The following is a 14,372-nucleotide window of genomic DNA, read 5'->3' as shown; positions in this document are numbered from 1 at the left end:
CTTGAATTTATCCCACTTTCTTTTCAGACACTGTATCCCAAATGATCCAAACTGTCTACTTCAAATCTGCAGCCCTTCAAGTCCAAGTCCATCTCTGACTTGAGAGGACCCTTGAGAAAGAGATATACCTATATAATTCCACTCATCCTGGGTGACCCTTGGCTCCTGACTGCTATCTCACTCCCCTAAGAGATTAGTTATCTATGACAGGGTCACACATACTTCAGGCTGACCTTGGCTCCTGACCCCCATCCCATGCCTGTAAGAGATTGTGGGGCTGGAGGGATGGCGTGGCAGTAAAGGTGATTGTCTGCAAAGCCAAAGGGCCCAGGTTCAATTCCCCAGGACCCATGTAAGCCAGATGCACAAGTGGGCACACATGTCTGGAGTTAATTTGCAGTGGCTGGAGCCCTGACATGCCCATTCTCTCTCTCTCTCCCTCTCCTTCGCCCTCTTTCTCTCTGTCAAATAAATAAATAAAAATAAAAATATTTTTTTAAAAAATAGATTGTCTGTAACAGTCTCACATATCTCCAGCTGGCCTGAAAGTCCATATGTAGCTGAGGATACTCTTCAACCCCTGATCCTCCTGCTTCTACCTCCTGAGGGCTGGGATGATAGGTGTGTACCATCACACCTGGTTTTATGCAGTTTTGGGTATTGAACCCACAACTTCACCCATGCTAAGCAGGCACTAAGCAACATCCCCAGCCCTCAGAATCAGTTTGGATATTTGTAGGCACTAACTTCACCTGGTATCTGAACATTCTGTGGCTCCTTATGAAGGTAACTGGAACCAGTGGGAAGTACTGCTATGGCCTGAGTCTAAAAATTCAGTTTCTATTCTGGATCCTGGCACAGTGGAGCATGCCTTTAATTCCAGCATTTTAGAGGTAGAGACAGGAGAACCAGGTGTTCAAAATCAATCTTGGGGGCTCGGAAGAAAGCTCAGTGACAAAGACACTTGCAAAGCCTACTGGCCCGGTTGATTTCCAAGTCATGCCCGTAAACCAGGTGCAAAAAGTGGGGCAAGTGTCTAGTCAATTATAGGAGGCACTGGCATGCACGCGAGCGTGTGCACACACACACAAAGTAAATAAAAATTTAAAAAGAAATTCAGCCTTGGCTACATATTGAGCTTGAGGCCAGTTTGGGAAACAAGAAACCTGTTGCAAAAACAACAAAAAGCCAGACTTGGTAGCTCATGCCTTTAATCCCGGCACTTGGGAAGCTGAGGTAGGATTTTCATAAATTTGAGGACAGCCTGAGTAACAGAGTGTGTTCTATATAAGCCTGAGCTAGAATAAAACCCTGCCTCAAAAAAAAAGTTTCCATTCTGGACCCCTCCCCACACTGGCCTCAGCCCCTTAGAAAGCACCCAATCTGGGAGAGACAGGGCCAGACTGCTAGGGTCAGGGTGAGAGAACTACCGGAATAGTGAGCATTGCTGAAGGATACAGGAAGGCTAAAGACAGGCTTAGCCACTACTAATGTCAAACACCACACAATGACCTAAGCTGTGATTGGGGACACAGCTAGGAAAAGTAACCACTGCACTGCAGAATGAGGGAAGACAGATCCAAAAATAAAGACTGCCAGTGGGGCTATGGATATGGCTCAGTGGGTTGCGTGTTTGCCTAGAACACACAAAACCCTAAGTTTGATTCCAAACCAGGTGTGGTGACATACTGCTGTGATTTTAGTGTTTGAGAGGTAAAAGCAGGAGAATCAGGAATTCAAGGTCATCCTTAACTACATAGTGAGTTCCAGGCCAGCCTGGATTATAGGAGATGCTGATGGGAGGGAGTGAGGAGCCCAGCAAAGACCATCTGCACCTTCTCACTTCTGCACATATCTCAGGAAGCCACGCTTAGCTGGGGGAAAAACATCATAAGGATGCAACTGGAACTCACCATCCTATTGGTCAATAGGATGGGGATATAGCTCAGTGTAAGAGTACTTGTCTAGCATGGAGAAAGCCCTAGGTTCAATGCCCAGCACTAAAATTAACAATAATAATAGGCTTGTAAATTTCAGACTAGGGAAGGATTATGTGAGCCATGCTGGCTGGGCAGTTCTTGGGCTCAGAAGAGGAATATGTGGAAAGAGGTTTCAAATGTTTCTCAATCATGAATGCCTGCCTAGCATTCAGGAAGCTCTGGGCTCCAGCTCCAATATCAAGAAAGGAGGGGCCAGGCATAGTGGTGCATGACTTTAATCCAAGCACTTGGGAGGCAGAGGTAGAAGTGCCATGAGTTCAAGGCCACTCTGAGACTACATAGTAGTCAGTCTGGGCGAAATCCTACCTTGAAAAAAAAAACCAAAAAAAGAAAGAAAGAAAGAAAGAAGGAGGGGTTGGGGAGTTTGCTCAGTGGTTAAAGAGGCTTGCTTACAAGACCCGGTTCAATGTCCCAGCACTCATATAAATCCAGATGTAAATAAAGATGAATCTAGTATTGGTTTGAAGCATACACACACACTTAAATATATTTTTTATTTATTTATTTATTTATTTGAGAGCAACAGACACAGAGAGAAAGACAGATAGAGGGAGAGAGAGAGAATGGGCGCGCCAGGGCTTCCAGCCTCTGCAAACGAACTCCAGACACGTGCGCCCCCTTGTGCATCTGGCTAACGTGGGACCTGGGGAACCGAGCCTCGAACCGGGGTCCTTAGGCTTCACAGGCAAGCGCTTAACCGCTAAGCCATCTCTCCAGCCCACACTTAAATATTTTTATTTCCTAAAAAAAAAAGGGAAAAAAAAAGACACAACTGGGGAGATGGCTCAGCATGTAAGAGTGCTTTCCATATAAGCACAAGGGCCTAATAGGGCTTGGTTTGCTCTGAGTTTGATTCCCCAGCACCCACACAAAGAGCTGGACCACATTCTCCCTCCCTCTCTCCCTCTCTCTCTTTCTCTTTCTGTCTCTCTCTCTCTCTCTGTCTCACACACACAGAGAGAGAATGAAAAAAGGCAGCTTGGTGTCTGTGGAGCATAGGCTCTTCTGACTCACATGGTCCAGCCACTGTCTTCATCTCTGGGTGATACCTAGGATGAAGTTCTGGAGCCATGACTAGATCTGATGGTGTTGCAGTCCGGTTTGCATTGCTGGTAGAAATCACCTAACCAAGAGCAGCTTCTGGGAAAAAGAGTTTTATTTTGGCTTACAGGCTCGAGGGGAAGCTTCACGATGGCAGGGGAAAACGATGGCATGAGCAGAAGGTGGACATCACCCCCTGGCCAACATAAGATGGACCACAGCAACAGGAGGGTGTGCCAAACACTGGCATGGGGAAACTGGCTATAAAGCCCATAAGCCCGCCCCCAACAATACACTCCCTCCAGGAGGCATTAATTCCCAAATGTCCATCAGCTGGGAACCTAGCATTCAGAACACCTAAGTTTATGGGGGACACCTGAATCAAACCACCACAGATGGTATTTGCGGTGCTGCTGCGGGGACTGTGTGGTCTCAGAATATGGTGTGTACACTGCCTATCACATGTTCTCTCTTTGCTTCTGCTTGTGTGTGCTGTATACACATGTATGTGTCCATGAGGTGCCTGTGTGCTCACTTGTGGCAAGGCACACTCACCTGTGATGGCTGCCGAAGGAGAACATCAGATGTCCCACTCTTCTGCTCTTTCTTTCTTTTTTTTGGTGGGGGGCGGTGGTTTCAAGGCAGGGTCTCACTGTAGCACAGGCTGACCTGAAATTCACTATGTAGTCTCAGGGTGGCCTTGAACTCACTGCAGTTCTCCTACCGCTGCCTCCTGAGTACTGGGATTAAAGACGTGCACCACCATGCCCGGCACTTCTGCTTTTTCTTATTACTGGTCCCCCAGCTTGCATAGGAAGAATGGTTAACCTCCAAGCCCTTAATTTTCTTTCTTTCCCTTTTCCAAATACATATTCGTTTTATTTATGTTTTTGTAAATTTTTGTTTTTTCCAGGTACGGTCTCATTCTAGCCCAGGCTGCCCTGGAACTCTGTAGTTCCAGGCTGCTCTCAAACTCACAGCAATCCTCCTACCTCTTTCTCCCAAGTGCTGGGATTAAAGGCATGTGCCACCACACCCAGCATTTTGTAACTTTCTATTGACAACTTCCATAAACATATATACCATGATCATTATTCCCACCACCATCCTCCTCTCCCCCCTCCCAAATTCCCCTCCACGGAATCTCTTCTTTCCAAGTCGTCTCTCTTCTATTTTGATACCCTCTTTTTTTTCTTTCTATTATGCAGGACTGCATAGGTAGTGTCAGCCACTGTGAGGTCATGGATATCAAAGGCAACTCTGTATCTGGGTGACAGCATTGTAAGCAGTGCTTCTCTTGCTTTTGCTGTTATATTCTTTCCATCACCTCTTCTGCAATGTTCCCTGAGCTTTAGAGTGTTATCCCACACCTGATCCTGAAATTTTTCTTTTATTTTTTAAATTTTTATTAGCATTTTCCATGATTATAAAAAAATATCCCATGGTAATTCCCTCCCTCCCCCCCACACTTTCCCCTTTGAAATTTCATTCCTGAAATTTTTCTAATAACAATTTATGGCTTCTGGGCACAACATTAAATAACCTCTACAAGTTACCTCAGCCCTAACTTTTTTTTTTTTTTTTTTTGGCTTCTTGAGGTAGGGTCTCACTGTAGCCCAGGCTGAACTGAAATTCACTATGTAGTCTCACGGTGGCCTCAAACTCACATTGATCCTCCTGCCTCTGCTTCCTGAGTGCTGGGATTAAAGATGTGTGCCACCATGGCCAGCAACAATATATATTTAAAAAGAGAGAGTTTGGCCAGGTGTGGTAATACACACCTTTAATTCCAGCACTCAGAAGACCGAGGTAGGAGGATCAATGTGAGTTTGAGGCCACCTTGAGACTACATAGTGAATTTCAGTTCAGCCTGGGCTACAGTGAGACCCTACCTCGAAAATTCAAAAACAAAAATCATATATATTATTAGCTAGCAAAAATTTCCATATGGCTTATTTATAAATCTTAAATTTTAGTTAACCCTCCTTCTATTCCCTTCTCTCCTCCATCCCTTCCCCTTAGGCCATTTACCACCACCACCACCCCCAATATTCTGCCCTTCTACTTACATATCTACTACATCCTTCCCTTAAGCCCTCTCCTCTCTTCCCTCCCTCATAGGCCCTTTCTAGCTTCCTGGTCTCTACTTCTGTGTTTTATTCCAACTTACATACAAATCCTTACATTTGAAGCTAAGATCCACATATGAGAGAAAACATACAGTGTCTGACCTTCTGAGCCTAGGTTACCTCACTTAGTATAATCTTTTTCCGATCCATGCATTTTCCTACAAATTTCATAATTCTTCACAGTTCTTTACAGCTGAATAAAGTCTCATTGTGCAAATATACCACATCTTTATTTTCCATTCATCAGTTGAAGGGCATCTATCATGGCTCCATTTCCTAGATATTATGAAATATAAGCACAGTAAACATGAATAAGTAAATATCTCTGTAGTAATGAGTAGAGTTCTTAGGTTATATGCCAAGGGTTGGTATAGCTGGGTCATATGGTAACTCTATTACATTTCTTTTGTTTTGTTCATTGTGCAGAATAGATCTAAGATGGTTTTCCGCTTTTATTGTTTCCCCATTTTAAGATGTTTAAGTCTGGCTGGAGAGATGGCTCAGCATTTAAGGCACTTGTCTGCAAAGCCTAAGGACCCAAGTTCAATTCCCCAGTATCCATGTAAAGCCAGATGCACACAGTGGCATATGTGTCTGAAGTTTCTTTGCAGTGGCTAGAAGCCCTGGCGTGCCCATTCTCCCTCTCTCTTCTATCTCTGCTTGCAAATAAATAAATAAATAAATGAGAAAGAAAGAAGGAAGAAAAGAGGGAGGGAGGGAGGGAAGGAAGAAGGAAGGAAGGAAGAAAAGAGAGAGGAGGAAGGAAGAGTGGGAGGGAGTAAGGGAAGAAAGGAAGAGAAAGAAAGACGTTTAAGTCTCCTAAAAGCAGGGATTATATGTCTCCTGTTTACCTTCTGGTCTCCCGCACTTAGAGATCACTTCCTAGTACACAGTAGTGTTCGGGGACCATAGATCTATTCACATCAGTACATGTAGGACTCCACATTCATCCTCTTGCAAACATACTTGTCCAGCCAGAGGATTCACCCATTTAGTAAGCCTAATGACGGTTTATTTCATGCTCTGGGCTATTTCAACAAACCAGTTCTAACTATAGAACTGAATGCCTTGAAAAATATGGGATTGAGGATGTAGCATGGTGCACGGTTGAAGGTAATCCTCTGCTTAATTAAAGGCCGGTTTAAGGTCATCCTCTACTTTAAGGCTGGCATGACTTATCTTAAAAAAAAAAAAAAAAAAAAAAAAATTTGGTGGCTGTTAAATTCCTCGAAAAAGGAAACCAATCAAAAAAGGAAAAGAGGAGCCTGGCGTGGTGGCGCACACTTTTAACCCCAGCACTTGGTTGGGAGGCAGAGGATAGGAGGATCCCTGAGACTACATAGTGAATTCCAGGTCAGTCAACGGGCTATCTCGAAAAACCAGAAAAAGAAAAAAAAAAAAAAAAAAAAAAAAAAAAAAAGCCAGCAAGGGTGTAACACCCAACTGTAATCCCACTAGAGAGGCTCATGTCAGCCTGGGATGTAAAAACAAAATGTTTTTGCCTTTCAAGGGCTGGTGACGGGAGGGGGTGGAAAGTGTCCATTTTAAGGAACATTCCTCAAACCGGACCTTGTGCTCTACTATTGGTAAACGTTTAGAAGTCACCCAAAGGTTCGCAGCGGAGTGGGGAACAGAGCACCACCTACCGCCCCTTGAGGAGCGCCCCGCTGAGCAGAGCCCGGCTGAGCAGAGCCCCGCCCCAATCTCGCGAGATCTGGGAAGCGGAAAAAATGGCGCCGACGTAAGCCCGACTCTGCATCGCCGAGGAAGTCGCCACCTGAGCCGGAGCTACTCGGGTCTTGGGCAAAAGAGGCTGAACTGAGAGGAAGATGGTGAGCGTGACGCCCCGAATGCGGCGGAGCAGTAAGGACTGGCAGGGGACCGCCCTGTCGCGCGCGCACAGCGGCCCTTCGCCCGGCCCCGCCCCCACATCCGGGTACCCGCCTGCTGCTGGCTGTCACTGGGCGAGTACTGCCCCTACTTCCGTCCTTGTCTTTGGCTGCCCCTGTACCTCACACATTCAGGCCTGAGCATTTCCAAGCTCGCCTGCACAGCTCGAGCCTGGCCTATCATCCATCACATAACCCACTCCGGCCCCAGCAACATCTTCCAGGCTGTGCATTGTCTGGAGCTCGCCCCCAAGGCCCAATCCCTTTAAGTCCCGCCCCGCCCCCTCCACGTATGGCGCGTTCCTCAAGCCCAAGTTGAAGATGAAGCCTTGCTCTTTATGCGTAATTCATGACGGATTTGGGAATTTAGGAGCTTGATCTACCCTTACTTCCTTTACCCTGTCTTACTGGTGAAGTGCGGGATGACTGGGTAATGTCAAGCGGGAGGTTGGGTAGATTCAGGAATGTTGTCTGGTGGTCCTTTGAAGTGAACGATCCATGCAAACTCTGAAGGTTCTCTCCACCTTTTCCACCAGGAGGAACCATCTAAGCCCAGCCCAGACATCCTGGTCCCTGCAGAGCCCAGTTCCAATGATCCCGACAAGAAGATGGTGTCTCTAGATGTGGCAGCTACAGCCACCTTCTCCATGGAGGAGGAGCCAGGCCCCGACAAAGCAGCTACACCCCTAGTGTGGGACCGTGGAGAGCATCCCCAGAAGAGCACCTCCCCAGCCCCAGACAGCTGCCATCCTGGCCCTAGACCCAGCCCTGATCCGACCAATATAGTCTTGGGGACTAGTGAAGACCTGCAGTTGCCCAGACGACGCCCACCACCAGGTGATCTGTGCTGAGGCCTTCTGGGGAGTCAAGGTCGTACAACAATAACAATGGGGAACATCTTCAAACTTGGAGTCCATTTAAAGATTCCTGGCCATTTACTGAGCACCAACTGTATGCCAGTGTTAGGCTTCAGTGATGAACTAGGCCAATCCAGCCCTATAGGCTACTCAGTCTGGTGGTGGCTTATTTAGAGCGTTGTGATAGGGTGGGGGTGCAGTGTTCAATAATGAAGATATTGGTGACACCTGTTTATGTGTCCTGCAGGGAAGCAAATACCTTGCTCTAGCCCTGGCTGTTGTCTCAGTTTTCCCAGCATTCGAGACCTGGCACAGCATCTTCGTACACACTGCCCGCCCACACAGTCACTGGAAGGTAGGGCCAGGGTATGTGATAGGTAGGCAAGTGAGGGTTGAAGGCAGGCAGAGCCTCCTCAGAGCTAATCTTGGCTTCCCTACTACACGACTCTTCTTCATTCCTGCCAGGCAAACTCTTCCGCTGCTCGGCCCTGAGCTGCACCGAGAGTTTCCCCAGCATGCAGGAGCTGGTGGCACATGGCAAGCTGCATTACAAGCCCAACCGCTACTTCAAGTGAGGCCCCAACTGTTGAGTCTAGACCTTTATCCCTCCCTAGTATGTGTGGAGTTGGATATGGATGTGGGTGTGGCCTGGAAAACCCTCTGCAGTACCAGGAAGAAATGTATACTGGGAACAAGTCACCTGGACTGAGGGCTGAGCTTGGGGGAGATCAGGGTATAGGTGTGTGTAGTTCACTTCTCCCACAGGAAGTAGTCCACCCAAGTTAAAATTGAGGATTCCCAGGGCTCCTCATTGGAAAGGTCAAGGAAGCCTCCTTCCCCCCATTCAAAGTAGGAAAAGAGACTTAAGGTCAGCTCCTTTACTACAGACAAGGTGCCACTGGTAGATTTTGGCCTAGGTTCCCTTTCTAGGTCTTGCACTAGTTCCCAAGTAGCACTGAATAGGACCCTTTATCATAGCCCAGGAGACAGTCAAGCCCTGTGCCCACTCCTAGGTGTGAGAATTGCCTCCTGCGTTTCCGCACTCACCGCTCCCTCTTCAAGCATCTGCACGTTTGTGCAGAGCATGCTCAGAGTCCAGGCCCACCACCACCCTCTGCCCTGGACAAAGAACCACCTGCATCAGAGCGCCCCTCGGAGTCCGACATCTTCCCACTGTTGGAACCCTTCACCTCTACACCCACTGGGCCCTTTCTTCCCTTCATAAACCCTGCACCCTTTGGCCTAACCCCCCCACGCCTACGCCCTATACTGGCTCTCACTCCAGGGCCACCTTCTTCCTCCAGTGCAGCAGTCTGGAAAAAAAGCCAAGGTAAATATGGAGGCGGGACCATCTGCAGGGTGAGTTGGGAATCACCCAAACTCTGAACTTGACCTGCCTCTTTCCTGCAGGTGCTGGTGGCAGCCCTCGAAGATCACAGGGCAGCTCAGATGCGCCCTCAGGTGCGTGCAGGTGACCACCAGGGCCGGGTGGAGGGGCTGTCTTTCCTGTGCCCTAACAGGGCCTTGTGAATGATGAAAAACGGTAGTGCCTGCCCCTTAAAATACACGATTTTGCCTTTTAAATTACTGGCACCTATACCTTCATCTGCGTCAGAGTTCCTGTGTAAAACTTGTTCACCGTGGAGCTGTCTGTTCCTCCTGTGGTGTTTTGGGGATGGAAGCAGGGATTTAGAGCAACCAAGTTGCATGCCTTTAGTGACAAACAAATAGACCCAAGTGGACTTGGAAGCTGATGGGGAGGCAGGGAAAGGTCTTATTTGGTCACCTCTAAGTCCACCATACTTTTATGGACAGGTAGGTCCCCTGGGGTGAGGCCTGGGACTGACAGGGTCCCGCCTGCCTGCCCGCAGGGTATGCAGCCCAGAGCCGCATCGTGTGGGAGCACACGCGCGGCCGCTACTCGTGCATGCAGTGCCCCTTCTCCACTGCCTCACGGCCGGACATGACATTGCACCTGCAAGACCACCGACCCAGCGCCCCCACATCCCAGGCTCTCCAGCAGCCTTACCCACATTCCAACATCCGAGTGGGTAAGGCTGAGGAATGCTGGGGCAGGGAGCCAGAGGTGAGAGGTGACATGGTGTCCCCTCTGCTTCACCCAGACCTGACCCTGCTTATACCTAAGGTGTCCTCGAAGCTGCTGTCAGAGGGAGAGAGAGAGCTTCCTGTTTTCTCACACCTTTGAATCTGCTGCATTGGGCTGGTGGTGGGGCATGGGGATTTTTGTAATTTGAGGTAGGGTGGGGTATAATAAAGGAGGCACGATGAGCCACCCTGTGCTATGTCTGGGTCCCTTGCCCTGGGGTTACACAGTGGTCTCCTGCTTAGTGGACTTAGGATGCTCTTTCTTCCTTGGATCTAAGTTTCCAGTTCAGTGCCACTCTAGCCAGTTGTGGCTGGATTAGACCACCCACTGTTCTGTTCCACCATTTCCAAACCCAGATGTGATTTTCCACATTTTGCTTATTTAAAAAGTCTTGCCAGGTGTGGTGGTACACTGCCTCAGGGGGCAGAGGAAGGAGGATTATTTTGAGTTTGAGGCCACCCTGAGAGTAAATAGTGAATTCCAGGTCAGCCTGAGCTAGAGTAAGACCCTACCTTGAAAGAAAAGTTTCAGGCACTGGGAAGATGGGTCATTAGTTAAAGGTGCTTGCTTGCAAAGCCTGCTGGCCTGGGTTCAGTTCCCCAGCCACTCACATAAACTACATTCAAAAAGTAGTACAAGTATCTGGTGTTCATTTGCAGCACAAAGAGGCCCTCATACACATGCAAATAAAGTCCTAACCAGGCATAGTTGTTCAAATTTTTAATCCTAGCACTTGGGATATAGAGTCAGGAAGATAACTGCAAGTTCAAGGCTGCCCTGTGGTACCCTGTCTGAAAGAAAAAAAAAAAATTTGAAGTCTTATAGTGAGGAGTACAGGCTAAAAGGATGGACCTGAGAAAGTGCTGGGCTGAGCTGGATTGGAGGTCCCTGATTCTGAAGCTAGTGGAGTCACAGGGGAAGGAGAAAAACTTTAGGTGTCCATACTTGAGCTGCATGAGGCTGGGTAGGGCAACATGGAGGGGCCCAGGTCTCATCTCCTCACAGTGTACCAGATCCTCTTAGCTTCTGCCCTTGCCCCGGCTCCAGGGAGCCTGGACTTCCCACTTATCCCTTCCTCATCTCTGTCTTCCCACTGTTAGAAGGTTGAGGTCCTTGATTGAAAATCTACATGTGTGACAGTTTACACTATAGCTCAGACCTGGGCTGACCCAGCCTCTTGGATATAGAAGTCCAAGTTCCTAGCCACTGCTTGGAGGCTGGACTTAACCCTCTTTGCTGTCTTCCTTCCCTTCTCTCCAGCCTCAGTACTGTAGTCCCAGCCTCTACTCTCCCACTCCTCAGCAATTCCTACCCTTCACTCCCAGTGTGAACTCTGGAAATGGCCTTCCCTTCCTTGCCCAGTACCCTTCACTGGCTCCCTATAACTCTTGATAAAGATTCTAGTCTCCTGGTGGCTCAGATGGATCCATCTTAAATCTCCCCCATATACTCCCATTGCCACACTCTTCTCACACCCTTTTCCTCTGGAGGAACACACATCCTGAGAACAAAAACTCAGAAGCCTCCTTGGTCCCAACTTTACCTTGTCCCACTTCTCCCTTTCCCTTTATCTTCCGACTCCACATTAGAGTTACCATCTCTTACCTCTTGGTCCTGTTATTTGCAGCCAAGACATCAATCCCTCTGGGCAGCGTCTCTTAGACCCTGGGCCACTCAAAACATTTCATCTCCTTACCTATCATCCTTGGAGTCCTTGTCCCCCAGGGCATCCACTGCAGGGCCTGGGTTGAAGCTATCCAGGGAATGGGGAGATGTTTCAGTGGGATAAAGGTTTGCCAGCATAGGACCCTAGTTCAATTTTCCAGCACCCACACAAAATGTTGGGCATGCTGATGTGCATTTTTAAAAATACTCATTTTTATTTGTTTGAGAATGACAAAGAGAGAAAGAGGCAGATAGAAAAAGAGAGAATGGGCGTGCCAGGGCCTCCAGCCACTGCAAACAAACTCTAGATGCGAGCGCCCCCTTGTGCATCTGGCTAATATGGGTCCTGGGGAATCAAGCCTCCAACCCCCGTCCTTAGGCTTCACAGGCAAGCAAGCACTCAACGCTAAGCCCTCTCTCCAGCCCTTGATGTACATCTTTAACCCCAGCAGTGGGGAGGCAGGGAGAGTGAACCACTGGAGTTCACTGGCTAGCTAGTCTAGCAGAATCAACTCTAGGTTCAGCAATCGTGTCTCAGAAAAAGTTGGAGTTGAGGGGGGGGGAGATATGATGGAGAATGGAGTTTCAAAGGGTAAAGTGGGGGGTGGGAGGGCATTACCATGGCAATTTTTTTTATAATCATGGAAACAATAAAAAATTTTAAAAAGAAAAAAATACAGGGCTATCTAACATGGGTTGATTAACTTAGTATTAACATTATCTAATAAATTAGTAACCTATTTAGAAGTTTTTTTTAAAACCATAATATTTTATTATTTTCAAGTTGGCTTCTAAAGATGAAAAGCAAATTTCAGTAACTTTTATACCATGATTTTTAAATTTATTTTTATTTATTTATTTGAGAGTAACAGACAGAGAAAGAGGTAGATAAAGGGAATGGGTGCACCAGGACCTCCAGCCACTGCAAATGAACTCCAGACATGTGTGCCCCTGTGCATCTGGCTAACGTGGGTCCTGGGGAGTCAAGCCTCGAACCAAGGTCCTTAGGCTTCACAGGCAAGCACTTAACCGCTAAGCCATCTCTCCAGCCTTATACCATGATTTTTAAAAATGGGACCAAAAAACAAAAAGGTGGAGTGACTGAGAAGGACCCTTAAAATCAGCCTCTGGCCTCCACATACACATATATATACCACACACACATACATAGATAAACAGAGTCATCCAGATGGACAAGCTATTGAGGTACTCAGAACATCTGCTTCCAGGCTGGAGAAATGGCTTAGTGGTTAAGGCACTTGCCTGCAAAGCCTAAGGACCTAGGTTCAATTCCCCAGTATCCATGTAAAGCCAGATGCACAGGGTGGCACATACATCCGGAGTTCATTTGCAGTGGCTAGAGGCCCTGACGTGCCCATTCTCTCTCTCTCAAATAAGTAAAATGTATATTTTAAAATCTGCTTTCAATAGCAAAGCAATCATATCACCTCCAGATCAGATAGTTCCAGGCCTATATCCCAGATAGTTCAGCCTGGGTGTCCACCAGTACTTCAAGCCTCTTGCTGAGGTGGTCCTCCTCCTACAGCAGGTTATCTGAGGACCCTGTGTCCTTTAAGGCCTGGTAAACTCCCTTCTCATTCAGTCTCAGAACCACAACCAGAGGAAACCTTAGGGGTCTCCTCAACCTCCCTGTACCTTACTTTTCTTGTTCTTAATATGGGTGTCATAATATACTTTGGAGTCCTGGGGAAAATGGGAAGAGGGCTGAGGTGGCCAGAGGAGGGGCTTGGAAAATGCTTGCTCAGTGATTCCCATTTCTGGAACCATCTCAGGAACTGGAAAGGAGGCCAAGGGACCCATTGTACAGATGGAAAAGGTAAAGCTTAGGCTGTCATAACTACTTCCAAATATGAGGTAACCCACTGATTCTTGCCCTGCCCCAGAGGCTAGGTACAGTTGCTATGGATGAAAAAACCTTGACAGCAGGCCCACAGCTCCTGTACTCCCAAGGTCCCAGTACACTGCATCTCCAAAGACAGGGTCATGGCCCCTGTTCTCTAGGCTCCTAAGGATACCAGTGGAGTCTCCATCAGCTCCTCATTTGGTCAGCCTACCTGCAGTCCAGGCAGCAGAGGCACAGTAAACACCCTGATCAGGTACCCTTTCCCCACCCATCAGCCACATAGACAGAACAGTCCATGCATGAGTACCACAGCCCACACCACCTGCTTAGCCTTCTGGAGCAGCTAACATTGCCCTGAGGCCTAAGGAGCTTACCATCTCCACAAACATCCACCCTTTTGTTTGCGACCCCCCACCCCCTGCCCGTGAAGCCTCATTCCCCACCAAACAACACTAGCTGGCTTCCTATAGCTTTCCCTGTCCTTCTAGGTTGTTAGACCCCACAGTTCTCTGCCCCTAACTCCAAGATGGCCAAATGCTCAATGCACCAACTGTCCAGCAGAGGGTGCCTGGTAACATTGGAGTGAGTGAATGAGTAAACCCAGCAGGGGCCTGCGCAGCAAGAGATTGACCAATAGGATGAGCAGCTCCTGGAGGCATAACTGCTCTGAGACCAGCCAAGTACTGGACAGTCTGGACAGCATCATCAGAACCTTGCTCCAGGATCCTGGCCCAAGCATCTATCCACAACCTCATTCTGGCCTCTCCATGTGTGTTCTCCCTCTGTGCAGAGTTGCAGAGTTGTTCTTCCAAAGATCTCG

General features: G+C 48.0%; 1 protein-coding gene across 4 annotated transcripts; it reads left to right on the top strand.

Moving 5' to 3' along the window:
- The first annotated feature begins 6,877 nt into the window (after window positions 1–6,877).
- Window positions 6,878–10,209, top strand: Znf414 (zinc finger protein 414). Of its 4 annotated transcripts, none has more exons than XM_045151266.1 (7): window positions 6,878–7,002; window positions 7,596–7,896; window positions 8,164–8,271; window positions 8,382–8,487; window positions 8,930–9,246; window positions 9,327–9,377; window positions 9,788–10,209. In XM_045151266.1, exons 1-7 carry the CDS (start codon window positions 7,000–7,002, stop codon window positions 10,120–10,122), a joined length of 1,221 nt encoding a protein of 406 aa, XP_045007201.1. In that variant the 5' UTR covers window positions 6,878–6,999; the 3' UTR covers window positions 10,123–10,209. The 4 variants fall into 4 exon arrangements, with proteins under 4 accessions (XP_045007201.1, XP_045007203.1, XP_045007204.1 ...); XM_045151267.1 differs by having other exon boundaries at window positions 6,896–7,033; XM_045151268.1 differs by lacking the exon at window positions 8,164–8,271.
- The last annotated feature ends 4,163 nt before the right edge of the window (window positions 10,210–14,372 follow it).

Source organism: Jaculus jaculus, chromosome 5 (genome assembly GCF_020740685.1).
Source record: "Jaculus jaculus isolate mJacJac1 chromosome 5, mJacJac1.mat.Y.cur, whole genome shotgun sequence".
Classification (NCBI taxonomy): Eukaryota; Metazoa; Chordata; class Mammalia; order Rodentia; family Dipodidae; genus Jaculus; species Jaculus jaculus.
This window is presented reverse-complemented; position numbering and strand designations above follow the sequence as displayed.